Source organism: Mesoplodon densirostris, chromosome 2, assembly GCF_025265405.1.
Source record: "Mesoplodon densirostris isolate mMesDen1 chromosome 2, mMesDen1 primary haplotype, whole genome shotgun sequence".
Classification (NCBI taxonomy): Eukaryota; Metazoa; Chordata; class Mammalia; order Artiodactyla; family Ziphiidae; genus Mesoplodon; species Mesoplodon densirostris.
In genome coordinates, this window is record NC_082662.1 from 21,932,320 (window position 1) to 21,958,712 (window position 26,393).

Consider the following 26,393-nt stretch of genomic DNA (forward strand, 5'->3'; position numbering starts at 1 on the left):
ATAGGATTAGGGCACAGGTGTACCAGCAGAGAGAGATCAGACACCTACTTTCGTGGGACTTAACTTCCTGCTTATCTCCCTAGATTCTAAGTCACTCTCTCCTCCGTCCTCACCCCTGTACATTAAGTATCCTTCTAAGGACCCAGAGGAGAGGAAAAGTACTATACCCTTTAGTATAGAAAAGGTAGGTTTAAATTAAGTGAGTTATAGGTGACAGGGCTGACTTGAAATAACCATGAAAGAAAGTTTAGAAAGGAAGAGTGATTTATAAGGAAGAGTGGCTAGGAAAGAGAGGAACGCATAGCATTGAAGACTGGTCGAGTTGGATTATCTAGTTTTATTCTTTCCTTCTGCAGAAGAACTAGGTGATGCCTAGTGAGGTTAGCCTCTTAGAGTCATGTAGCTAATCACCCGGTGTGTCTGGCGACAGACTGTTGCCTCCCCTTGTCTGGAGCATGGAGCCTAGCCTTTGATAGTGGCAAACTTCCACCTCATGGTGGAAAGAGGGCAGGCTTTGGAATCAAAAATATGGGTTTAGACCCAGTTCTTCTGTTTAATAGCTTTCTCTCCTGGGGTAAGTCATTTAACTTCTGAGCCTCTTGCTGCTTTGTTAAAATGGGGATGATACCTACCTCAGAAGATTGTGAGAATGAAACGTGAGACAGCCACGTACCTTAGGGTTGAACACATGACAGTCACATATTCGTGTCAGTTCTGAGTCCCTTAAAGAGGGAGACACGAAGGGACTTGCTTTATTCCTCTTTCCAACATCCTTTGAATTTGGAGATTTGGTCTCCCAGAGCTTTCTTTATGAAATTTGTTGAGTATATGTAGGGGATTTCGTCTTGGAAGTGGGCCCCTGAAAAGCATTCTGGAGACAAGAAGAGTCTGACCTTTCTCTACTGTGCATTTCCCACCAGGCAGCCAGAAGGTACCAAGAAGAAATGATTCATTATCGCCAAAATAAAAGCTTGTAGAAAAAAAGAAGTGGGAGTTTGGTGAGGGGTTTTTGGGAACTTGGGGTGGGGGTTAAGAAATAAGAGTTCTCTGAGCCTTTCCCAGAGCAGTTTCTTCTGTTCCACACAGTGAGTACAGTCCAGGCAGGAGATGGTGCTTGGTCCTAAGCTTCAAGGATAGTTGCCAGCCTCTGTGTCTTTTCTTTCCCCTTCCTTACCACCTGCTTAAATCCTGACTTGGAAGTAAGAGGCAGCCTCTTCTGTGTGTTGATTCGTTCTTGGCATTTCCGCCAGCACCGCTACCGCTAGCCTGCTCTCAAGGGAGAGATGGCATTTAGTCTCTTGGACTAAGACCACTTATTAGAACAGCAGAGCAGCAGTCCTGTAACTCTGGAGTCCCTTCTACCCTGGGTGGGTCAGATCGCCCATCTTTCCATTTAGCAAAGACTGAGGAGAAAAAAGAGAGAATTATTGTACTGAATATTTTTTGTGAGTGTTTGATAGAGGTAGCTCTTCCTCTCCTGACCCTTGACAAATATGTTGCTTAAAGAAGGCTTTATGAAAAATCAGCTCTCCCCAAAATGTATTTGCCTTAAGTAGTTCTGAAGTAACTAAGTTTGTCTTTTTCCTTGAAGTTTGTTAAAACTGTTGCCTCCTTTCCTACCATCTGCCTTTCATCAAAGGTTAAGTTTCCCAACCTCTTCTGTGTTCTTCAGGATTTCCTCCCATTCTCCAGCCTGGGAGCAGCCTCCCACAGGGACCGTGGGTCTGTTAGGCTAGGCAAGTACGTGTGTAGAATTTACCTGGGGCGGATGGTTTCCCTGCCAGTAGTCAGCACAACTTGGCAGAAGCTCTTCACAACTGAAAGAATATGAGGACTCCATCTGGGGGTTAACAAAAGCTCTGTTTCTCGAGGATTCAGCCAAATTTATGAGAAAACCCTGAATCTGAGCATTGCCATGAGCTTGTTCTTTAGACTTCCTTATTGATGTTGCTTAATCTGTTCAGCAAAATGAGCTGATGTCATCCTTGTGACTCTGTGTCGGAAGATTGTTTAAGCCCCCCACCCCCACCCCGTAACCCTGATCTGGTATCTTCCTGCTTGAAAATGTACTTAATCAGGCAGCCAGTTCATGTTAGAATTTGTAGCTCTTCCTGTGAGAGCACTGCAAACACCGCCCCACCCCCCCGCAGTGAGGTATGGACTGTGTGATTTCGGGCATGGTTTTGTTGTGGTGTGAAGAGGTGTTAGCTGCTGAGTTCTGTTTGTCAGCAGAGCCTGACAGACCCATGCTGGCACTCGCTGGGGCTGGGCAACCAATCACAGCTGGAACAGTTATCGTCATGGAATCCCTATGGGCTTCCTCTATCAGGTCACATCCCAAAATAACATTGGGCAGTATTTCAAGTGAAGAAACGAAGGCTTTCGGGGCTGTAGCCAGCCTGGAGTGTGAGATTCTGTGTGAAATAGTTGGACCTGCTCCAGCGCTTTTGATCTGCATGGTAGATGAGCAATAAAATGCATGAAACACGTTGGAAACACGTGAGGAAATTCTCCCTGGCCCTGCTGCTTCCTTGGAACTGGCAGGGCACTGAGTGGGCTGATCCTCACCTCCTATCTCTCAGCAGGATTATGCTTGGAGGAATGCAAGCCCGGGAAAAGAGATCTTTCCACTTACAGAACATTGCTACAATTCTTTCAGCAGTCCTCCTAGAAGACACCTGTTAGGGTGGGCTCTTTTGGGAGAACTGAGAACCTGAGTCCTGAAATGCTGAAGGTCACCCCACCAGGGAGAGAGAATAGGGGCTTGGATTGATTGAACTTTGTCTGTGTGATATGTGTGCTGTAGAAAGCCGAACTTGTTACACATTGAAGTCTGACTCAACAACCAGACATCCGGCTTTTTGTGGAACAAAAGACCTGAAAAACTGGCTTTCTGTAGGGTAGAAAGCAGAGGTGTGTCCTGTGCAATAAAAGGACGTGGAGATCAGAGCAATATCTGTTCCTGTAGATGGAGGAGGGAGACTTCTTCTGGAGTCTTCTGCCTTTACCACTCCCTCTCATTTCCCAATAAAAACATTTACTGTGATTAGCCGCTCAGATTGATGGGTATGTCTTACATCTTATACTGCTGTGTGTAGTTGTATCTCTCATTCAGGGTATTGCTGCTGATATTGCATTTTCCATATGGCCCTGACTGTATGGTGCCAGTAGAGTTTCTTGCAGATGCCCCAGACTCAGATTTGTCACAGACTCAGATTTGTCCAGTCCTTTCGTCGTATAAGTGAGAAAACTGAAGCCCAGCTTGTTGCTAGCTTGCCCAAGGTCACAACTGATAAGTACCAAGAGCTGGGCTTTGGTCTCCTAACTCAAGGTTATGATGCTTTTTACTCAGTCTATATAGTATCACAGCATAGTGGAAAGAGAAAGAACATAGGCTTTGGGGTTCAGCAGATCTGGGTTCAAAGTCTAATTTCTGCCACATGGCTTGGGCATGTAACCCCGTCTCTGAGCATCCGCTTGCTCCTTTTCAACATGTTAGTGGTGGTAGTACCTACTTCCAAGAATTGTAGAAAATTAAGTAACTCCATAAAATGCCTGACACATTGTAGATGCTCAAATGATAGTTATTGTTAGTATTAATATAAATGATCTGTTCCTTCCTATGCTAACATTCTGGTTCTTAATATTTTTTTAAATCAACTCCCCCCATGCTGACCAGTTGCCATCTGATGAAAATGACAATTTGAGAGACTGGCTTCAAACCAACCAAATGAGAGAGATAAGAAGATTAATGCTGATTCTTCCCCTGTGGTTACTCTGTGCCCAGGCATCCCAGCCCACGTGGACTGCTGTTGACAGTGGTTTACTTAGTACTTTTTCTCTACGAAGCTCAGGGCACTTTACCAAAACTGACAGCTCTCCTCAGAATGCCTCTGTGAATGAAGGAAGCCACCACATTGCCACCACCGGTGCCTCCAGGGTCCTGAGAGCCCAACCCCAGGGGCTGCCAGTGGTTTTTTTGAGGCTCCTGGGATCCCTCAGGTGGGCTAGGACATTTGCTTGTGTATCTGTGGAGAGCCTGGTTTTTAACAGATGTGTAACTGAAAGAGCATCTGTAGGCCCCGCTCTGACCCCATAGCAGTGGTTGGTGGGTTAGTGGGGTTTTTTCCTTTTTATTTTTTTATTGATATATATTTGATATACAATATTATATTAGTTTCAGGTGTACAGTATAACAATTCAGTATTTGTATATGTTGCGAAATGAGTAACACAATGAGTCTAGTTAACATCGTCACCTGTATAGTTACAGAATATTTCTTTCTTGTGATGAGAACTTTTTAAAGATTTCAGTTATACAGTTTTACTAACTTTAGTCACCATACTGTACATTACACCCCCATGGCTTATTTATTTTATAACAGGAAGTTTGTACCTTTTAACCCCCTTCTCTGATTTCTCCCCCACCACCTCTGGCCACCACCAGTCTTCTCTGTGAGCTTGGTTTTTGGTCTGTTTTGTTTTAGATTCCACATGTAAGTGAGATCACACAGTACTTATCTTTCTCTGTTTGACTTATTTCACTTAGCATATCCATGCTGTCACAAATGATAAGATTTCATTCTTTTTTATGACTGAATAATACTATTCCTGTGTGTGTGTGTGTGTTTGTGTACACCACATTTTGTTTATCCATTCATCTGCCGGTGGACATTTAGGTTGCTTTCATGCCTTGGCTATCATAAATAATGCTGCAGTGAACATGGGGGTGCATGTATCTTTTCGAGTTAGTGTTTTAGTTTTCTTTGGATAAATACCCAGATGTGGAATTGCTGGATCATGTGGTAGTTCCTTTTTTTTTTTTTTTTTTTTTTGAGGGACCTCCATACTGTTTTCCATAGTGGCCGCACCAGTTTATATTCCCACCAGCAGTGCGTAAGGGTTCCCTTTTTTCCACATCCTTGCCAATACTTGTCTCTTTTCGTCTTTTTGTTAATAGCCATCCTAACAGACATGAGGCTTATTGTGGTTTTGAATTGCATTGTCCTGATGGTTAGTGATGTTGAACATCCTCTTTTTTTCCTCCTCAGTTCCTCAGAAGGTCTCCAAGGATATACACCAGATGGAATAGGGGTTCCTCTATTGAAGGCAGCAGAAAGAGAGCAAAGGGGACTTTAAGTTTACCTATACTATCTCAACTGTTTTTACCATGAGAATGTTCATGTTTTACTTGTTTAATCAAAGACAGAAATGTTTAAAACACTTAATTTTTCAAGGCCATTTGAAGAGTTCTTGTCTTAAGGATAGACCTTCAATTCCTGTTCTGTTCCGAAATATGCTGATTTATTTTTCCTCTAAGCAAGTAGCTCTTATTACTAGAAGCTGCTGGTTTGGTGAGGAATGGAGACAATAGGAGGGAATGCTGAGGAAAGCTACTGGTCCCTAAAACAGAGCACTGGACTGTGGTTTCTGTTATAAACCAGGGCTTTTAACAAGTGGCTTTCAAGGCCTTTTCTGGCCTACACAGTTGGCTCCTCTTGTCATCTTGCTGCCTCTTTGAGTTTACTCTCCTTGGTTCAGAAGCTAGGTGTTCCTGGTACAGCTTAGCCCTCAACGTGGGGAAGGAATCCTCCTCTCTTGGGATGAACCTAGGGCTCTTCATAGCTCCAGGTACTTTAGTCCTTTGAGAGGAAAGAGGCCCTTTGGTGTTACCTAGAGGAGGGCTTCTTGAGTTCTCTTCCATGCTGGGACTAATTCTAGTTGCAGTTGGAAAGCATGCTATGGTGTACTGGGTCTGCTTCTTGTAGGAAAGCTAGCATTTTCTGACTTCTCAGCTAACACTGAGAGCTGAAGACAGACACAAATGCACACCTACCTACCTGCCTTGCCTTCAAGGCAAGCTTTATTCCCACAGAACTCAGCAGAAATACTCCCAGCCTAGTGAAGTAACCAACTGGTTTGCAAAGGTCCAACCAACCTGGATACTTAGGGGAAAGCCTAAGATGTGCTCTTTGACCTCCAATGTTACTGTCCAACTCCAGGGTCAGAATCACCTCGAACTGATCTCTCCAAGGTGAGCTTGTTGTGGGAATAGGAATAGACTCAAATCAGGCCATTTTGGATTTCCTTCCTCTTCAGCTGTGTCTCTTTAAGAGAACTCTTTTCTTAACTATTTGAGTATTAGGGTTTTCACAGACCTGAGCCCGTACCCAAAGCTTTCATTCTTTCTTCAAGGTACAGTTAGTTCCCAGCCTGAAGTTAATGTGTGATGTTGAGCCCATGGTATTGCTAGAGAGTGAACTTGGGGCTGGGGGTGGGTTGGGGGTGCATTTCCTGGGGTGAATATTTTTCTTTTTATTTTTTTGCCGTGCCACGCGGCATGGGGGATCTTAGTTCCCTACCAGGGATCGAACCCACGCCCCCTGCAGTGGAAGTGCTGCGGAATCTTAACCACTGGACTGTCAGGGAAGTCCCTTTTTCTTTTCTTAAATATTTTTCGTATTGAGCTCCTGATTGCTAATCTTGGGGTTTACTGACCTAGAGTGAACTCTTTACCGATTAATTCAAGATAAGCACAACCTCCAAATAAATACCAAATTCTTATTGAAAAACTTAAAACTAGGGGAAAAAACTGGGTTTGTTCAGTTGGCAAATGTTTGTTCATCCCTGTTGTTGGCCAGGTGTTAGGAATGTAGTCCCAGACCCTCTTGGCAGTTAAAGAATTGTCTGTGCAATATATCCCTTTCTTACCTCCTACCCCTTATGTTTTAAAGTATGGTAACTTGGAGTGAGTTCTTGGTAAATGTAGGTTATAATAATTTGATGGAGAGGGGATCTGTGAACGTTGCCCAAACTTGTTAACATTTTCTTATAGCTCCTGATGCTGTCCTGGCAGTGTTTTGTTAAGTTTCCCCATTGGAAAAGAACTAAAGGCTCACTGAAAGAGCTGCTCTCTTATGACTGTAGAAGTTGGGGCTGGGAAAGAAGAGGAAAATACTAGATGTGCTTCTGGTAGATAGACCAGGGGTCAGCAAACTATAGCTTGTGGGCTAGTTATTTTTAAAAATTAATTAATTAATGGCTGCGTTGGGTCTTTGTTGCTGCGCGTGGGCTTTCTCTAGTTGTGGCGAGCGGGGTCTACTCTCGTTGCGGTGCGCGGTGGCTTCTCTTGTTGCGGAGCACGGGCTCTAGGCGCGCGGGCTTCAGTAGTTGTGACTCACACGCTCAGCAGTTGTGGCTCGCGGGCTCTAGAGCACAGGCTCAGTAGTTGTGGCGCGCGGGCTCAATTGCTCCGCGGCATGTGGGATCTTCCCAGACCAGGGCTCGAACCCGTGTCCCCTGCATTGGTGGGCGGATTCTTAACCACTGCACCACCAGGGAAGTCCCTAGTTACTTGTTTTTATAAATAACATTTTGTTAGAACACAGTCACATCCATTTGTTTATGTGTTGTTTGTGACTGCTTCTGCACTCTGGTGGCAGAGTTGAATAGTTGTGACAAAGACTATGTGGCCTTTAGAGTCTAAAGTATTTTCTCTCTGGCCCTTAATAGAGAGTTTGCTGTATGTAAGCTATAGTATCACGACTGCATAAATGTGTGCAGTATATTTACTTTGGGTTGTTTAAGAAGAATGTTGATCATGTAGTAGGATTGTTGAAAAAAGAATCTTTCTGCCTAATACTGCTAATGCATGTCCTTGTGTGTATGTTCCAGGATCTGTCTGGTTCAATAGACGATCTCCCCATGGGGACAGAAGGAGCTCTGAGCCCTGGAGTGAGCACATCAGGGATTTCAAGCAGCCAAGGGGAGCAGAGTAATCCAGCTCAGTCTCCTTTTTCTCCCCATACCTCCCCTCACCTGCCTGGCATCCGAGGCCCCTCCCCGTCCCCAGTTGGCTCTCCTGCCAGTGTTGCTCAGTCTCGCTCAGGACCACTCTCGCCTGCTGCAGTGCCAGGTACCCTCGAGTGCTGACCTTTGGGGAAAGGGAAAGAGGACTGGCCCCTAGCAATATTAGGGAGCCCCAGCCTTCCACTGGCAGAGAGTTTCCCTTCAGCATTTGAAGAAGGGAGATGGGAGCCCCTTTGCTGGATCCTTTTGTGAATGGGATACTGGGAGGTTCTTGGCCTTCTCAGAAGTCATTTCCAGTTCTAACTTGACCTTCTGGCTAGAATTTCCAGGCTTAGCCATAGTTGGCTTACTTCTTTCTCTGTCTGGAGCAGGCAACCAGATGCCACCTCGGCCACCCAGTGGCCAGTCGGACAGCATCATGCATCCTTCTATGAACCAATCAAGCATTGCCCAAGATCGAGGTGAGAGGCTGGGCTTCAAGGGAGGGGGGAGCAGGGCAGAGGCAGACCTTTGATTGATTATCTGTGCAACAGCTTTTGGAGAGCTATATGACCATGAAGCTTAGGACAATCTCAGCAGCAGGTTGTGAAGTTAGGATGGGCTTGGCCACCTTGGTGTCTCCAGAATTATGTTCCCCCACAGTCATTCTTTGTTGGTCATGTGTTTTGATGGATTTCCCCCCTACATTGTGCCTAATTTGGTCAGCAAATACTAAAAACTCAGCATTGAATCTTTACCCTTTAAATCCTACCTCTTTTTGCGGGGAGAGGGGGGTCATTGCTGTTTGTTTTTTCAAACCTCCATTTAGTAGAAACAGTTGGCATGCCCTGGTTAATGGCTGTGTCACTTTTGAGTGTGCCTAAAAGAGCACATAATTACACAGCAAATAAGAGCCCCCGTGCAAGTATTTGCTAAAGAAAACGTAGATAGTGAAGTCCTGGGGTAAGGGAGAGCATTTGTTCCCATTGTATTGAGGTACTAACTGTATGGACACTACCCACAAATAGGTTACATGCAGAGGAACCCCCAGATGCCCCAGTACAGTTCCCCCCAGCCCGGGTCGGCCTTATCTCCACGTCAGCCTTCTGGAGGACAGATGCATACAGGCATGGGCTCCTACCAGCAGAACTCCATGGGGAGCTATGGTCCCCAGGGAAGTCAGTACGGCCCACAGGGTGAGTATACTCCCGTAGGAGTACATGGAGGTGAGACGAGATAAGAGTTCCTTGTTTGATATGCTGCTCTCTGGGTTATTAGAGTAGAACTGTCCTTTGCCTTAAGTCCACCAAGGCCAGGCCCTAAAGTAGGGCAGAACTGCCATCATGGGAAAGTCCTTGAATATCTCTGAGCCTCTGTTTCATCTCTAAAATGGGGATAAGGTATTTAGCCCAAGACTGAGCACAGACACTTAGTAAATGGTAATTATTGGTTATTAAACTTTTTTGAGTAAATTAGTCCTACTAGAGTAGATCTTTGCTCAAAATCAGCCCTAGATGGATCTAAAGCTGAATTTCTTAAACAGAGCATGGAAGATGAGTATGTAGAAAGGAAAGAATTCTGGGAGTTTAAGGGCCTGGATGGCAGCATAGCCAGCCTTGCCTGCCAGACAGCCTTGCTCTGTGCTGTGCTGTCCTTAAGATGAGGGGACGACTGAGGCCTGCCTTTAAATACTCCTGGCCCCACCCCCCCACTTTTTTTGTTTTTAAATGGATCATGAAATTTTGTTGTTGTTGTTTAAAGAGACCATGAAATTGGTCTCTTTCCAGACCAAATATTGAACGATTCCCATTGTTTGTTATCTTTGGAGTTTTAGAGTTGAGTGTTATTAGTGAGTTGCTAGTGAGTCACTAACCAAGTCTCTGCATCTTCTCTCCTTCCCCTCCCAGGAGGCTACCCCAGGCAGCCAAACTATAATGCCTTGCCCAATGCTAACTACCCCAGTGCAGGCATGGCTGGAAGCATGAACCCTATGGGTGCTGGAGGTCAGATGCATGGGCAGCCTGGCATCCCACCTTATGGCACACTCCCTCCAGGGAGAATGAGTCATGCCTCCATGGGCAACCGGCCTTATGGCCCTAACATGGCCAATATGCCACCTCAGGTTGGGTCAGGGATGTGTCCCCCACCAGGGGGCATGAACCGGAAAACTCAAGAAACTGCTGTCGCCATGCACGTTGCTGCCAACTCTATCCAGAACAGGTAAGGCCTGGGAAGTGAAGAGGGAGGGTATCAGTGCTAGGAAACTCGTTGTAGAGTCATTTAGGCTGTTGAGATACTTCTGGACCTAAATCATGTTATCTTGGTAAATATGCATTTTATTGAGAGCTCTTTAGAAAACCAGGTTTCTTTACAGTGAAAAATACAGCAGAAATGCTGATTTGTAAGCATCTGAGATTGGTATCAAATTTCACATGACCAGATATCATATGTAAAGAACTTATAAAGTATACATTATTTTGATTAGTAAAATAAGTCTTCAGAGTTTATTTCTTCTGCCAGTCTAGCTTCTTGGTTTCCAAAAGGATTTTTTTTAATGCAATTTTATTTATTTGTTTATTTATTTTTGGCTGCATTGGGTCTTTGTTGCTGCCCATGGGCTTTCTCTAATTGTGACAAATGGGGGCTACTCTTCGTTGCAGTGCCCAGGCTTCTCACTGTAGTGACTTCTGTTGTTGCAGAGCATGGGCTCTAGGCACACGGGCTTCAGTAGTTGTGGCACATGGGCTCAGTAGTTGTGGCTTGCGGGCTCTAGAGTGCAGGCTCAGTAGTTGTGGTACACGGGCTTAGTTGCTCCGCAGCACGTGGGATCTTCCCAGACCAGGGCTCGAACCCGTGCCCCCTGCACTGGCAGGCGGATTCTTAACCACTGCGCCACCAGGGAAGCCCTCCAAAAGGATTTTTAATGATTCACGTGATTTGGATCTACGATGTAAGAAATGGAGGGTGGTGAGGTTATGGTTTGCCATTTCTCCTACTCTACTGTGTGGTCCTGTGTATTTGACTCTGGTGCAAAAGTGCAGAAGGCTCATGTGATTTGGTTTAATGACTTCAAGATTCATCTCTTCTTCCTTGGCCACTGACTTCAGTGACTGTGATTCTACTGTTTTTGAAGACTGTCTGTGTACCCCATTGTTGGTGCCTACAGTTCTTAAAGTGACTCTTACTGGGATGTTGATGAACCACGGTAGAATAGGGTGATTGACTATAAAGAGGTGGATTTGGGGGCCTCCCTGGTGGCGCAAGTGGTTGAGAGTCCGCCTGCCGATGCAGGGGATACGGGTTCGTGCCCCGGTCTGGGAGGATCCCATATGCCACGGAGCGGCTGGGCCCGTGAGCCATGGCCGCTGAGCCTGCGCGTCCGGAGCCTGCACGTCCGGAGCCTGTGCTCCGCAACGGGGGAGGCCACAACAGTGAGAGGCCCGCATACCGCAAAAAAAAAAAAAAGAGGTGGATTTGGTAGTACTTCAGAATGAGGGAAGCACAAAGTTTGCAGTAGACCCATCAAGAAAGAATGCAAAGGGGAGTTCCCTGATGGCCTAGTGTTTAGGATTCTGGGCTTTCACCGCCATGGCCGTGGTTCAGTCCCTGGTCAGGGAACTGAGATCCTGCAAGCCGTGCAATGCAGCCAAAAAATAAATAAATAAGCGTTTTTTGGGGTATAATTTTTTTTTTTTTTTTTTTTGCCGTACGCGGGCCTCTCACTGTTGTGGCCTCTCCCGTTGCGGAGCACAGGCTCCGGATGCGCAGGCTCAGCGGCCATGGCTCACGGGCCCAGCCACTCCGTGGCATATGGGATCCTCCCAGACCGGGGCACGAACCCGTATCCCCTGCATCGGCAGGCGGACTCTCAACCACTGCGCCACCAGGGAGGCCCTTGGGGTATAATTTTAAAAATAAAATAAAATAAAAAGAATGCAAAGCCCCTCCAGGTGCCATGCTAGAGTAATAAAATTGAGCATTTAATCTAGGCCTTTTGCCATAGTGAGGGCCCTTAAATGGAAACACAGCTTGACTTTGGAGATGCCTTAAAAGGAGGCAGTATTTAAGAGACACCGTAAGACTCCATTCTTCAAGGAGTGTATCCTTTAAAGTTGAGCTATGATTTCCTTTTGGGAGCTTGCACCCTCTTAGAACCGTTTGTGGGTGGTAGAAGATAAGAATATCTCTGTGCATGGTTGTGGTTTGCAGGAGCCATAAACTTTTTCCTTGTAAGCCTAACTAGATGATCTTGGCTCACACAGCCCTATTTAGCTCAAGTCCCAATCTGAAAGCTTAGTGTCTCTAACTCTTGTCTCTCTCTCACACTTTGCATCTTCTTCCTCAGGCCACCAGGCTACCCCAATATGAATCAAGGGGGCATAATGGGAACTGGACCTCCCTATGGGCAAGGGATTAATAGTATGGCTGGCATGATCAACCCTCAGGGACCCCCATATCCCATGGGTGGAACCATGGCTAACAATTCAGCAGGTAAGTCCTAGTCATTGTTCAGCCCAGGGATTTCTTCCAAAGTGATCTTCATGTCGCAAACCTATTGGACTTTTTTCTCTTTTATAGGGATGGCAGCCAGCCCAGAGATGATGGGTCTTGGGGATGTCAAGTTAACTCCAGCCACCAAAATGAACAACAAGGCAGATGGGACACCCAAGACGGAATCTAAATCCAAGGTAATGATTTATATCTTGACCCCTCAACTTTCTGTCCCATCCTTTCAGTGATAGGAAGAAAAAGAAGAGAGGGTGATTAGATTCCAGCCTTTTATGACACCAACTAGATAATCTTGGAAAAGGGTGCTGTCGCCTCTTCTTACCATGAAGGGTCCCAGGATAATAGTTCATCACTGAATTGGGTTTGAGTTAGCCTAAGGGGTCCTAACGTAAGTAACATGTTCTCACAGCTGTCTGATATGGAGGAAATGCCAGACCTGCAGAGTAGAATTCTCTGCACTGCTCTCTCTGAAACTGTGACCCCTGTCCTTATGCATTGATAGATGGTGTATGCCATGGGGGACTAGTTCTTCTCTTCCTGGACCTTACTCAGAACAGCAGGAATGGTTGGTGCCCTACGTTCTATAAAGTGGGAGACGAGGCAGGTGGGGTTTTGGGTCCTTGGCCTCTCTTAGCTTGGTCCTGAGTGTGCTATTGGTTGGGCTGTGTGGCATTCTGGGGACCTGCTCAGTATTCAAGTCATTTAAAATCTTTCGGCCCGTTGTCATACCTCATTTTCCCTATCTTATAAAGTAGGGGAAATAGAAATCATAGCTGCCACCTCTTGTGGACGTTCACCTCTGGCTTCCAGACCCTTTTAGTCATCCTCATGTCTTGGATAGGATATCCAAAGCCATTCAGGCAGGACCCTTCCTTTCTTGAGAGGAGGAAGAGTTGGTTTTCATTTTAGTCAGTTGTCTCAAGGTCATGTTTTGTGTTTCTTGAGTTCTCTGAAACAGTCTGTAAAAGTGTGTCCAGGCTCCTGGGCAGTAGTATGGGAGTAGTGACATTGATGTCAGGTGGACAGGGTTTGACTCTCAGTCCTGCTGCTTAAAAGCTGTGAGATCTTAGGCATGGCCTCCTTGTGCCTGCTACCTTATCTTTTAAGAGAAGGATAATTTATGATACTTAATGTGCAAAGCCCTCTAGCACAGCACTCAATACATAACACATAGGCAGTGTTAGCTTGCTTTCTTTACAGGAACGTCTAGCTCCCTTTTGTGTTTTGTGAAGGCAGTGCAGATGTTAGTGACCACCCCAGAATGAGAAGCTTTACCACTGCCCTAATCAAAGGGATTTCTAAGACCCCTAGCGTAGGCTTTGAATCTGACCAGTTCCTAAGAATCTTGACCTGCCCCTTTCAGAAATCCAGTTCTTCTACTACAACCAATGAGAAGATCACCAAGTTGTATGAGCTGGGTGGTGAGCCTGAGAGGAAGATGTGGGTAGACCGTTATCTGGCCTTCACGGAGGAGAAGGCCATGGGCATGACAAATCTGCCTGCTGTGGGTAGGAAACCTCTGGACCTGTACCGCCTCTATGTGTCTGTGAAGGAAATTGGTGGATTGACTCAGGTGAGTGCCTGGCACTTGGCTTCCCTTGTGGTTTCAACAAGCCTCTCTCTAGGTACTCAGTGGCATCACTGGTGCCATGCATCCCACACAGGCACATCACCCTCTCCTGCTGCTCTCTGAGTCACATACTGACAGACCAGGGAGCTCGGGCCTTCCAGAAGATAAGGCAAAAGGGAGGAGGCTGAGACCTCCGTGGGTAGTGTAAAGTATTAGCATTAACTTACCATGTGTCCAGAGTCCCCCTGGGTTGCAAAAATCGGGCAAGTCTGTGGGCATTCTGATTCCATGGCATTGGAGTAGTAGACAAGGGCAAGGTTCAGAGATGGGTCTGGTTTTGAATTCTTTCTTAGCCACTTACGATATATGTGACCTTAATCAAGGTGTATAACTACTCTGAGCCCTCGTTTTGCTCATTTGTAATGTAGGGACAGTGTGTATCCTGTTAAGACTATCGAAAGCTGGGGATAAACAAAGCTTTCAGCAAGATTTCTGCCACATAAATTGGTCTACAAGGTGGTACAAAGGAAGCCAGAGTAGTTGTTGATCCTTTCCTTCTAGGAAGCTTCCCAATGGAGATGAGATTTCAGGAGCTATTAAATAGAAATAGTTTATGAAGGAAGAAGTAGGTGGGAAATCGTGTTTAGTCACTCTGTATGGGAGACTTAAGTGATTGGGTTAATGTCCACTGGAAACCTCTGAACTGAGCACCACCCTGAGCCTTGCGCCTGCCCTAATAAGTTATATCTTTGTTTTACACTCAGCCCAGGAGTCAAACAGGTGAGGCAACGCTGGCAGACAGCCCACTGTGCCTTGCAAACTTTCCTCCTGTGTAGATTCTGTAGTCACCATACCAGGAGCCTGCTACTGGATCTGAGTGTGTGGCTGAGCTCAGGGGGAGGCGTCGTGGGGAGGGGTGTATTCCAAACCTTCTAAATCAGAAGAGAAAACAGCTGTCACCAGCAGAAAAGAAAATGATTGGAATGAAGCCAACCAACAGTCAGTTATGAATTCCTTCTCCCTCAGGCTTTGTTCCCCTCCCCCACAAAAGGAAAACAAAATAAAACAAGACACGTGCACACCACCACATAACGAGCGTGGGAAGCCGAGCCACAGCAGGCTTCTGAGGTGACCCTGGGTTCATTCCTGCCATTCTCCCTGGTATTGAGCTCTCGTAGTCAGGGCTCTTTTACCTGTAGGGAAAGGGGGCATTGGGTTAGGTTTGGCAAACTGTTGATTGGGACTCACTGGACCTAAGATGAGGTATAGAGGGAATCCCAAAGCCTGGGTCTGTCTTCTAGTTTGCAAAAGGTTGCCAACCTTTTAGATGCAGTGATGTGATTGAACTCTAAAGACAGAGTTCAGAGGAGAAAGAGTGCTGTTACAAGTTAGTTTGTGAAGGCTCCAAGAAGGAAAAAGATGATGAGTCCTGAGCTTTTCTGAAGGATTAGTAGGGTTTAGGGTAGAGGGCGGTGGGGGGGGGGGCATTCCAGTTGACTGGCCCAGATGGCATGCTGATGGGAAAGAGTCTGGAGTATACCCTACCAGTGCCACCTCCAGCCTTCAAGAATCTGCTCAGATATTCCCTGCTCTAGGAAGTGTTCATCGAGGTTGTTCCTTTCTTTGCTTCCTTATCACTCTTCTCTGGTGTCACAGGTACCAGACCAGCAGGTATCGAAACATATTGAACTCCCTGTGGATTGGGACTGGAAAGCCAGTGTTTCTAGCCTTGAGAGACAGGCTTATCACGTGGTGGATGAATAAACATAAGAATACAAGAAGGGGACTTCCCTGGCGGTCCAGTGGTTAAGACTCTGCGCTTCCACTGCAGGGGTCATGGGATCCATCCCTGGTTGGGGAACTAAGATCCCGCGTGCCACGCAGCGCAGCCAAAAAAAAGGAATACGTGAAGAAGGAGACCTGCCTGGCTAAAGCAGACAGAGCAAGTGTAGGGACTGGGGGACTGGTCTTGATCAGTGTGTGCTGAGGCTGAGGAGAGGAGGCAGAACTGTAGGCCGGCTGCTGGGAAGGGGCAAAGAAGTCATAGGGTCTGAAGCATCTCCCGGACAATCAAGACAGTAACTGCTGAGGGAAAGGGGCTTGTAGTTATATGTCATTGAGATGCAGGGAGCAGTGACGCAGAATATCAAATTTGGAAGGAGCCCCACACTGAGAAAAAAAAATCAGATATGAAAACCCCCAGTTTGACAAAGTAAAAGTCAAGCAGGGTGGTCGTTGCTATTGCCACACGTCTTCATTTTATAAAATGTTAGTTTTTATCAGTGCATTTAAAATACGATTTGGATCTGATGGTGATTTGCACATCATTTCTCAGCAGTACAGCTGTGTAAAGCAAAGCCCATACCTTCTGAATTCCATTCTCTCTAATAGTGGTGTAAAGTTTGCCCTATTTTGAATAAGCACTGTCTGACAGTTGCAGTGATGTGTGGATAAAACCTGCTGAGGGTAGAGGGAAGCCATGGATTTAATGTTTATTGTGGACTCTCCACCAAGCAAGGTTAACTTTTGTGGTTAACTGAGAACTGTGATATCACAAGATGAGTACCTGGTAGCCTGATGGGGTTTGGGGTATGTGGGCAGGAAGACCAGCTGGAAGATATACCCCCAACTCTTCTGCTTGGTTGTACAGGTCAACAAGAACAAAAAATGGCGGGAGCTCGCGACCAACCTCAATGTCGGCACCTCAAGCAGTGCTGCCAGCTCCTTGAAAAAGCAGTACATCCAGTGTCTCTATGCCTTTGAGTGCAAGATCGAACGGGGAGAAGACCCTCCCCCAGACATCTTCGCAGCTGCTGATTCCAAGAAGTCCCAGCCCAAGATCCAGCCTCCCTCTCCTGGTAAGGATTGGGTGAGCAGCCTCACCAAGGCTCACCCTTCAAGGGTAGCATTCAATGGACTTGACACGGGGAGTGGGAAGGGTAAGCTGGGACGAAGTGAGAGAGTGGCACGGACACGTATACACTACCAAACGTAAAATAGATAGCTGGTGGGAAGCAGCCGCATAGCACAGGGAGATCAGCTCGGGGCTTTGTGACCACCTAGAGGGGTGGGAGAGGGAGGGTGGGAAGGAAGAGATATGGGGATATATGTATATGTATAGCCGATTCACTTTGTTATACAGCAGCAACTAACACAATATGGTAAAGCAATTATACTCCAATAAAGATGTTTAAAAAAAATGAAAAAAATAAAAGGGTAGCATTCAAGGGTCCAGGTTCCTTATTCACCAGTGCCTGCCACCAAGGATGTGCTTTGCCCTGTCCTACCACAGAGCTTAACAGGTTGGCAGACTAAAGAGCGGGCAGTGGCGACTCCCTTGGGAGATAGTTTGCAGCAGCCCTTAAGTTTTAATTTTCATTGTGCACCTGGCATCTTGCCAAGTGTTTGTAAACTAGTGAGTGGGAGGGACACCAGAGGAGTCGGGAAATCTGACAACTAGCAGTGAGGCAGGGCCATCTGGGAGCTTTGGCTCACTGATGTCAGCGCCTTAGAACGCAGCTCAGACTTAGAGCCCTGAATTCCCCGGGGAGCTGAGATGGTAATGAATGGGAAGGAGGGGGTGGGGAGGGAACATGAATGGAGCTCTCTGCTGGGAGTGCCTCTGCCCACCCTCCTTTCTGAGAGGAGGACCGGGCCTGGACAAGCATGGGGAGGGAAGAAGGCCAGGGCTCCTAGAAGGTGGGTGTAAACACATGCGCCCTGGTGTTGACCTCTGAGGGTATAGTGAGTGCCTGAGATGACTCATCAGCTGGGGAGGCCTAATCCGTGGGATATCTGCTGCTGGGAATGGTAGCTAATGGAAACATTAATTATGGGAAGTTCTGTGCTCATCAGCTTAAGGGAACATTTGAAACTGCACAGTGACACTGGTTAGATGCTTGAGAATAGGAGTTCCTAGGCTCCTGCAGTGTTCTCCAGGTTTGGGGCAAGATGGAACCTCCCCACCCAGCATTCCAGGGCCTCTTACTGGGAGCTTGTGTACCAGCATTACAAGGTGTAATAGGTTAGGTAGGGTCCTTGGGGGAAGTAAAGAAAAGTAGTCAGGGAAGCGGACAGACTCAAGGAATCACCAGCATGTTGATGGCATTGCCACACCACTCCTGGTCTCCAAATGTGAACAGCAGCAAAAAGCGATAGCGCTCTCAGATTTCCTTCTTTATTACTGGCCTTGCAGATCCTCTCTTGAGAAGGGTTATTTAGGTCTTAAAGAATCCTAGTTCTAGCCTTATAACGATCTGCTTCAAAGAGATCCTAGGGCATTTGTGTGTTGCTGTGAGAGTTAAACACTTTCCTGCTCACCCTGCATCTCTGTCCACAGCGGGATCAGGGTCAATGCAGGGGCCACAGACACCTCAGTCAACCAGCAGTTCCATGGCAGAAGGGGGAGACCTGAAGCCACCAACTCCAGCATCCACACCACACAGCCAGATCCCCCCCTTGCCAAGCATGAGGTAAGGCCTGGAGCAGGGACAGGTGGTTTGGGGGATCCTGGACAGAAGTGCATGAGCTCCTATGCAGCCCAGGGCGGTCCCTGCTCTGCCTGTCCAACCAGTGACTCCCATGTGCCTTGCATTATCGGAGGAATTTCTTTATTTGGGGTCTAATTGGCTTTCCTCACTCTGGAGCAGGAGCAATTCGGTCGGGATCCAGGATGCCTTTCCTGATGGAAGTGACCCCACATTCCAAAAGCGGAATTCCATGACTCCAAACCCTGGGTACCAGCCCAGTATGAATACCTCTGACATGATGGGGCGCATGTCCTACGAGCCAAATAAGGATCCTTATGGCAGCATGAGGAAAGGTGACCAACTGCTGTTGGCCTTACGTCCTTGAAGACAGGGGAATTGCAGGGGCGGGGGATAGTCTTGAGAGTGATTGAAGGTGTCTTGTCAAGCCATCCTCCCTTCTTGTCTCCCTCTCCCTGGCCTCACCTTGTCATCCCTTTATAAGTATGTCTTCTTTGCTGGTTGGGGCCATTTTAGATCTCTGTTAAAGACCTGTTAGTTGGAACAAACCTGAGCTCTGAAGAGGGCCTGGGTCTTTGGGGCAGGCAAGGTGTAGGCTGCTAGGCCTCCTGACCAACCAGTTTGCTCACCGTCTTCCCTTTTGCTCTTAGCTCCGGGGAGTGATCCCTTCATGTCCTCAGGTCAGGGCCCTAACGGCGGGATGGGGGACCCCTACAGTCGAGCTGCCGGCCCTGGGCTGGGAAATGTGGCAATGGGACCGCGACAGCACTATCCCTATGGAGGTCCTTATGACAGAGTGAGGTAAGCACGCCCCACCTCCCACCCGCCGTCCCGCACCAGCACCCCACAGCTGTCACGGACTCAACCTGCTTCTCCAATATTGTTTAGGACGGAGCCCGGAATAGGACCCGAGGGAAACATGGGCACTGCAGCCCCACAGCCGAATCTCATGCCTTCCAACCCAGACTCGGGGATGTATTCTCCTAGCCGTTACCCCGCGCAGCCGCAGCCGCAGCCGCAGCCGCAGCAGCAACGGTAAGTAAAGCCTGGTCTCAGTGCCACGGTGGCTCAGGCTTCCCCACTTCCCACCCTGATCCTCTGTTTCTCTCCTTCCTGCAGACATGATTCCTATGGCAATCAGTTCTCCGCTCAAGGCACCCCTTCCAGCAGCCCCTTCCCCAGCCAGCAGACCACGATGTATCAGCAGCAGCAGCAGGTGAGGAGGGTAGCGGGTGAGCTGACACACAGGTTCCCCCGAGAGCCAGTTGGAAGGCTAAGTCGTGCAGTCTGTGAAGCCCACTTTAGATTCTTTGGTGTTCCTCTCCCACCCCGATGGCCGGTTCTGTCTGAAGAGCCAGGCCCTCAGTCTCTTCCCTGTTTGGAGTCTAGTCCCGTCTCTAGTTCTCCAAAAGGGTTAGAAACAGGCCTTATTTTGATTTTTGAACTTCTCCACATTTTTCTACTTAGAGTAAGGGAGAGCCAGAGGGAATAGAGAATGATTCTTGCTTTCAGAAACAACTTCAAAAGATAACTCATAAAGGTGATTCCTTTGTTCCCTTGGAGTCTGTGTCCTCCCTTCCAGAGGGGCAGAAGTAAGCCCAGCAGGTGTCTGGTGTAGCATCTGGGCAGCTGTGGGGCTTGTGTCCCTGAGTGCAGAGTATTAACCTTTCCTCTGCTTGTCCCCGTCTTAGAATTACAAGCGGCCGATGGATGGCACATACGGCCCTCCTGCCAAGCGGCACGAAGGGGAGATGTACAGTGTGCCCTACAGCACGGGGCAGGGGCAGCCCCAGCAGCAGCAGCTGCCCCCAGCCCAACCCCAGCCTGCCAGCCAGCAACAAGCTGCTCAGCCTTCCCCTCAGCAAGATGTGTACAACCAGTATGGCAATGCCTATCCTGCCTCTGCTGCTACTGAGCGCCGACCAGCAGGCGGCCCCCAGAACCAGTTTCCATTCCAGTTTGGCCGAGACCGTGTCTCAGCACCCCCTGGCTCCAGTGCCCAGCAGAACATGCCACCGCAGATGATGGGCGGCCCCATACAGGCATCGGCTGAGGTTGCTCAGCAAGGCACCATGTGGCAGGGGCGTAATGATATGACCTACAGTTACGCCAACAGGCAGAGCACGGGCTCTGCCCCGCAAGGCGCTGCCTATCATGGCGTGAACCGAACAGATGAAATGCTGCACACGGATCAGAGAGCCAACCATGAAGGCCCATGGCCTTCCCATGGCACACGCCAGCCCCCATATGGTCCTTCTGCCCCCGTGCCCCCCATGACGAGGCCCCCTCCATCCAACTACCAGCCCCCACCAAGCATGCAGAATCACATTCCTCAGGTATCCAGCCCTGCTCCCCTGCCCCGGCCAATGGAGAACCGCACCTCTCCTAGCAAGTCTCCATTCCTGCACTCCGGGATGAAGATGCAGAAGGCAGGTCCCCCAGTACCTGCCTCACACATAGCACCTGCCCCTGTGCAGCCCCCTATGATCCGGCGGGACATCACCTTCCCACCGGGCTCTGTTGAAGCCACACAGCCTGTGTTGAAGCAGAGGAGGCGGCTCACGATGAAAGACATCGGTAAGGAGACCTCCTTGATTGGGTTGCTTAATCTGCCTCTTTACATCTTGCTCATTGTTCTCTCTCCATCCTGATGCTCTGGATGAATTAAAATCTGGTCCAGTGTTGACTAAAGTAGAACCAAAGAACTTTGGGTAAGGAAGAAATCAGCTGATGTCAGGCTTTACTAAAGGAATTGCCACACAGTGATGTCCTAAGAGAGCCTAGAAGCCATGAGGGGCAGATGTGTGTCATCTCCTAGATTGGAACTGCCTCTCACCATGCGTTCTCTTCAGAGTAGCCTGACTGATGAGCCAGCTCTGGGGTGGGGGGCGCCTCCTGCCAACCTGGGCTTGGTGGATGGACGACGTGGAGGTTTATTTCAGGAACACCGGAGGCATGGCGGGTAATGATGTCCCTCAAGTCTGGGCTGCTGGCAGAGAGCACGTGGGCATTAGACACCATTAACATCCTGCTGTATGATGACAACAGCATCATGACTTTCAACCTCAGTCAGGTGAGTACAGGTGCCTGGGGAAGATTGGGCGGGCCTGGGATCTTCTTGAAGTAGCTGATGCTAAGTGACCAGGGAATTAAGCCATTCCTGGCCAACATGGTCTCCTTTCTCTCACTTGCTGTCTGATACCTTCTATGCCAGTACTTTGCCACCAGCCATGGGCCTAGAATACTGAGAACAATACTTGTGTAATTTAGTCAATCAGGATTGACTTCAAAGGGGGAAACTTGTTGGTATTGGTAAGAACTGCAGATTCTGTTGATGTCAGTGAGGACACCATATTTTTTAGACTACCAAGAAGAACCTGTGGTCTCTGTCAGTGAGTAGAGCAGTTTCTTTATTTTCCCTTTCTTTCTTCATCCACTCCGAATAGAAGAGGTCTTTCTTGATCCCATTTTTCCTAAGGTGTAGAATGGGAAGTGTAAAGAAGTGCACGCTGCTGGGCGGGGGCTGGGGGGGGGCAGTTAATGCAGAGGTGGTTTTCCAGACCTTTTCTCCATAGACACGCACCTGGAGTTTTCTCAGCTGGGAAGAGTTTCTGCTGCGCTATCCTACTCTTTCTTTTGATCATCCTCAGCACCTACGAGCCCATCTGTTAAGGAGTTGACTAGGGGGGCACTGTTATTAATAGTTCCCATTTACTGTGCCCTCACTTTGTGCTCGGTACTTCATATTTTCTTTTGTGTCATCCTCACTGCAGCCTTCTGAGGCAGATGTGGCCTCTTAGAGATGAGTAAATAGGCTCAGAGTCTTATCTTTGCCCAGGTTCACACAGCTGTTAGCAGTCTTTCTGAATCCAAAGCCTGCTTCCCATGAGAAGGAAAAGGAACAAATATTGATTGAGCAATTTCCATAAGCCAGGCACTTGACATATTCCATTTAGACGTTAGAACAACCCTGTAAAGTTTAGGAATGTGCATCATTTTCAGTGGAAAGATAGGAAAGCTACAGCTCAGAGAGTTTAAATCATACAGATAGTTCCTGGAAAAGCCAGAATGCAAACCTGGATCTTTTTTTAAGTCTAAAGCCCTATTTTTTTCCTTTCTGCTATACTTTTTAGCCAGAGATTAATCTGACTGGAGATTAATGTTTTCTGCTAGGAGTAGTAAATGGCCTGTACAGGATCTAAGCTGACATTTGGGTCTGTCTAGCACCAGCTTGGAACAGTGTTTAGAGAATATAAGCGTCATCCCACTCATTATGTTACATGATGCACAGAGGTCCAGCCTCCTGGAAAAGTTGGGGAGCTTGGGGAAGAGAGCGAATGAACATCTGTCCACCCTGCATTGCGTTGGAAGGTGTTATCCCACCATGCCTAGCCTTGGGCTCCACTTGGCAGTGGAATGTAGAGAGCGTCCTAAGAGGGACAATGGCAGTGACCAACGGGTAGGAAACTGGGCCTGGTGAAGAGAAGCAGAAATTGGTTGAGAAAGGTGAGGGTGAGAGGTGGGTGGCCCTGGTAGGTGAGGTGCGGAGTTGCTGGTCAGTGATCCATCTGCTGAGGCAGGCTTGTGTGAAGATTGTTTGGGCAGAAGGGAGAATTTTGTGCTAAGCAGAGGAGAGTTCAAATGACTTGCTTTGTGGAGAGCCTTTGGGAAAGGAGAACTCTGACTCTCCCAGTGATAAAGACACCTGACCTAGAAGGGAAGAGGGGAGATCAGATAGAAGACCTTGGCAGGCCTCTCAAGTCAAGGATTCTCTTCTTAGCCCACTTTTCTCCCTTAATTTATTTCCTTTTCTTTCTCTTCTAGCTCCCAGGGTTGCTAGAGCTCCTTGTGGAATATTTCCGACGTTGCCTGATTGAGATCTTTGGCATTTTAAAGGAGTATGAGGTGGGTGACCCAGGACAGAGAACACTACTGGACCCTGGGAGATTCAGCAAAGCGTCTAGTCCAGCTCCTGTGGAGGGGGAGGAGGAGGAAGATCTTCTAGGTCCTAAACTAGAGGAGGAAGAAGAGGAGGAAGTAATTGAAAATGATGAGGAGATGGCCTTTGCGGGCAAGGACAAAGCCGCCTCAGAGAATAGTGAGGAGAAACTGATTAGTAAGTTTGACAGGCTTCCAGTAAAGATCGTGCAAAAGAATGACCCGTTTGTGGTGGACTGCTCAGATAAGCTTGGGCGCGTGCAGGAGTTTGACAGTGGCTTGCTGCACTGGCGGATTGGTGGGGGGGACACCACTGAGCATATCCAGACCCACTTTGAGAGCAAAACAGAGCTGCTGCCTTCCCGGCCTCATGTACCCTGCCCACCAGTCACTCGGAAGTATGTCACAGCAGTAGAGGGTACACCAGGGACAACAGAGCAGGAGGGCCCCCCGACTGATGGCCCTCCAGAAAAACGGATCACAGCCACTATGGATGACATGTTGTCCACCCGGTCTAGCACATTGACCGAGGAGGGAGCTAAGAGTGTAGAGGCCACCAAGGAAAGCAGCAAGTTTCCATTTGGCATCAGCCCAGCACAGAGCCATCGGAACATCAAGATCCTAGAGGATGAACCCCACAGTAAAGATGAGACCCCACTGTGTACCCTTCTGGACTGGCAGGATTCCCTTGCCAAACGCTGCGTCTGTGTCTCCAATACCATCCGAAGTCTGTCATTTGTGCCAGGCAACGACTTTGAGATGTCCAAGCACCCGGGGCTGCTGCTGATCCTGGGCAAGCTGATCCTTCTGCACCACAAGCACCCGGAACGGAAGCAGGCGCCACTGACTTACGAGAAGGAGGAGGAGCAGGACCAAGGGGTGAGCTGCAACAAAGTGGAGTGGTGGTGGGACTGCTTGGAGATGCTTCGGGAAAACACCTTGGTCACACTCGCCAACATTTCGGGGCAGTTGGACCTCTCCCCATACCCCGAAAGCATTTGCCTGCCTGTCCTGGATGGACTCCTACACTGGGCAGTCTGCCCTTCAGCTGAAGCCCAGGACCCCTTCTCCACCCTGGGCCCCAACGCCGTCCTCTCCCCGCAGAGACTGGTCTTGGAAACCCTCAGCAAACTCAGCATCCAGGACAACAATGTGGACCTGATCCTGGCCACACCCCCCTTCAGCCGCCTGGAGAAGTTGTACAGCACCATGGTGCGCTTCCTCAGTGACCGAAAGAACCCGGTGTGCCGGGAGATGGCTGTAGTACTGCTAGCCAACCTGGCACAGGGGGACAGCCTGGCAGCCCGTGCCATTGCAGTGCAGAAAGGCAGCATCGGCAACCTCCTGGGCTTCCTGGAGGATAGCCTTGCTGCCACACAGTTCCAGCAGAGCCAGGCCAGCCTGCTCCACATGCAGAACCCGCCCTTTGAGCCAACTAGTGTGGACATGATGCGACGGGCTGCCCGTGCGCTGCTGGCCCTGGCCAAGGTGGACGAGAACCACTCGGAGTTCACGCTGTATGAGTCACGGCTGTTGGACATCTCGGTATCACCGTTGATGAACTCATTGGTTTCACAAGTCATTTGCGATGTACTGTTTTTGATTGGCCAGTCATGACAGCCGTGGGACACCTCCCTCCCTGTGTGCGTGTGCGTGTGTGGAGAACTTAGAAACTGACTGTTGCCCTTTATTTATGCAAAACCACCTCAGAATCCAGTTTACCCTGTGCTGTCCAGCTTCTCCCTTGGAAAAAAAGTCTCTCCTATTTCTCTTTCCTCTTCCTTCTCGCCCCTTCTTCCTCCCGATCTTTCTATTCCCTGTCCTCACTTTACTCCCCTCAGGACCCTGCCCTATTTGAAAAGACAAAGCTCTGCCTACATAGAAGACTTTTTTTATTTTAACCAAAGTTACTGTCGTTTACAGTGAGTTTGGGGAAAAAAAAATAAAAATAAAAATGGCTTTCCCAGTCCTTGCATCAAGGGGATGCCACATTTCATAATGTTTTTAATGGTTAAAAAAAACAAAAAAAAAAAAACAAAAAAAAAAAAGGAAAAAAAAAAACAAAAAAAACCCTGAAGGACAAAAATGGTGACTGCTGAACTGTGTATGGTTTATTGTTGTACATTCACAATCTTGCAGGAACCGAGAAGTTCGCAGTTGTGGACAAACCCTGTTCACTGGAGAGGCCTGTGCAGTAGAGTGTAGACCCTTTCATGTACTGTACTGTACACCTGATACTGTAAACATACTGTAATAATAATGTCTCACATGGAAACAAGAGAAAACGCTGGGTCAGCAGCAAGCTGTAGTTTTTAAAAATGTTTTTAGTTAAACGTTGAGGAGAAAAAAAAAAAAAAGGCTTTTCCCCCAAAGTATCATGTGTGAACCTACAACACCCTGACCTCTTTCTCTCCTCCTTGATTGTATGAATAACCCTGAGATCACCTCTTAGAACTGGTTTTAACCTTTAGCTGCAGCGGCTGCGCTGCCACGTGTGTATATATATGACGTTGTACATTGCACATACCCTTGGATCCCCACAGTTTGGTCCCCCTCCCAGCTACCCCTTTATAGTATGACGAGTTAACAAGTTGGTGACCTGCACAAAGCGAGACACAGCTATTTAATCTCTTGCCAGACATCGCACCTCTTGGTGCGATGCTGTACAGGTCTCTGTAAAAAGTCCTTGCTGTCTCAGCAGCCAATCAACTTATAGTTTATTTTTTTCTGGGTTTTTGTTTTGTTTTGTTTTCTTTCTAATCGAGGTGTGAAAAAGTTCTAGGTTCAGTTGAAGTTCCTGATGAAGAAACACAATTGAGATTTTTTCAGTGATAAAATCTGCATATTTGTATTTCAAACAATGTAGCTAAAACTTGATGTAAATTCCTCCTTTTTTCCTTTTTTGGCTTAATGAATATCATTTATTCAGTATGAAATCTTTATACTATATGTTCCACGTGTTAAGAATAAATGTACATTAAATCTTGGTAAGACGTTTGTGAAGCATTTTATTTTTAAACTGTTTAAAATCTTGACCCTTTTGGGAGTGTTGGGGAGCTAGTCCTGTTCTTGCGAGTCCCCCTTGGTATACTCTCTCCCTAA

The 26,393-nt window shown here is 47.8% G+C and overlaps 1 protein-coding gene across 2 annotated transcripts in view; it reads left to right on the forward strand.

The window, feature by feature from the left end:
- The window catches only part of ARID1A (AT-rich interaction domain 1A), a 71,673-nt gene extending 45,458 nt beyond the window's left edge, over positions 1 to 26,215 (forward strand). The window contains exons 5-20 of one of the 2 annotated variants that reach the window (XM_060089210.1): positions 7,674 to 7,914; positions 8,180 to 8,269; positions 8,816 to 8,983; positions 9,695 to 10,007; positions 12,133 to 12,278; positions 12,366 to 12,475; positions 13,660 to 13,869; positions 16,517 to 16,724; positions 18,206 to 18,338; positions 18,513 to 18,688; positions 19,004 to 19,154; positions 19,242 to 19,388; positions 19,473 to 19,569; positions 20,045 to 20,930; positions 21,296 to 21,426; positions 23,178 to 26,215. In XM_060089210.1, the coding sequence (XP_059945193.1) occupies positions 7,674 to 7,914; positions 8,180 to 8,269; positions 8,816 to 8,983; positions 9,695 to 10,007; positions 12,133 to 12,278; positions 12,366 to 12,475; positions 13,660 to 13,869; positions 16,517 to 16,724; positions 18,206 to 18,338; positions 18,513 to 18,688; positions 19,004 to 19,154; positions 19,242 to 19,388; positions 19,473 to 19,569; positions 20,045 to 20,930; positions 21,296 to 21,426; positions 23,178 to 24,908 (4,938 nt within the window). In that variant the 3' untranslated portion in view covers positions 24,909 to 26,215. The remainder of the gene's footprint in view (positions 1 to 7,673; positions 7,915 to 8,179; positions 8,270 to 8,815; positions 8,984 to 9,694; positions 10,008 to 12,132; positions 12,279 to 12,365; positions 12,476 to 13,659; positions 13,870 to 16,516; positions 16,725 to 18,205; positions 18,339 to 18,512; positions 18,689 to 19,003; positions 19,155 to 19,241; positions 19,389 to 19,472; positions 19,570 to 20,044; positions 20,931 to 21,295; positions 21,427 to 23,177) is intronic. The other variant, XM_060089209.1, reaches the window with a different exon arrangement.
- The last annotated feature ends 178 nt before the right edge of the window (positions 26,216 to 26,393 follow it).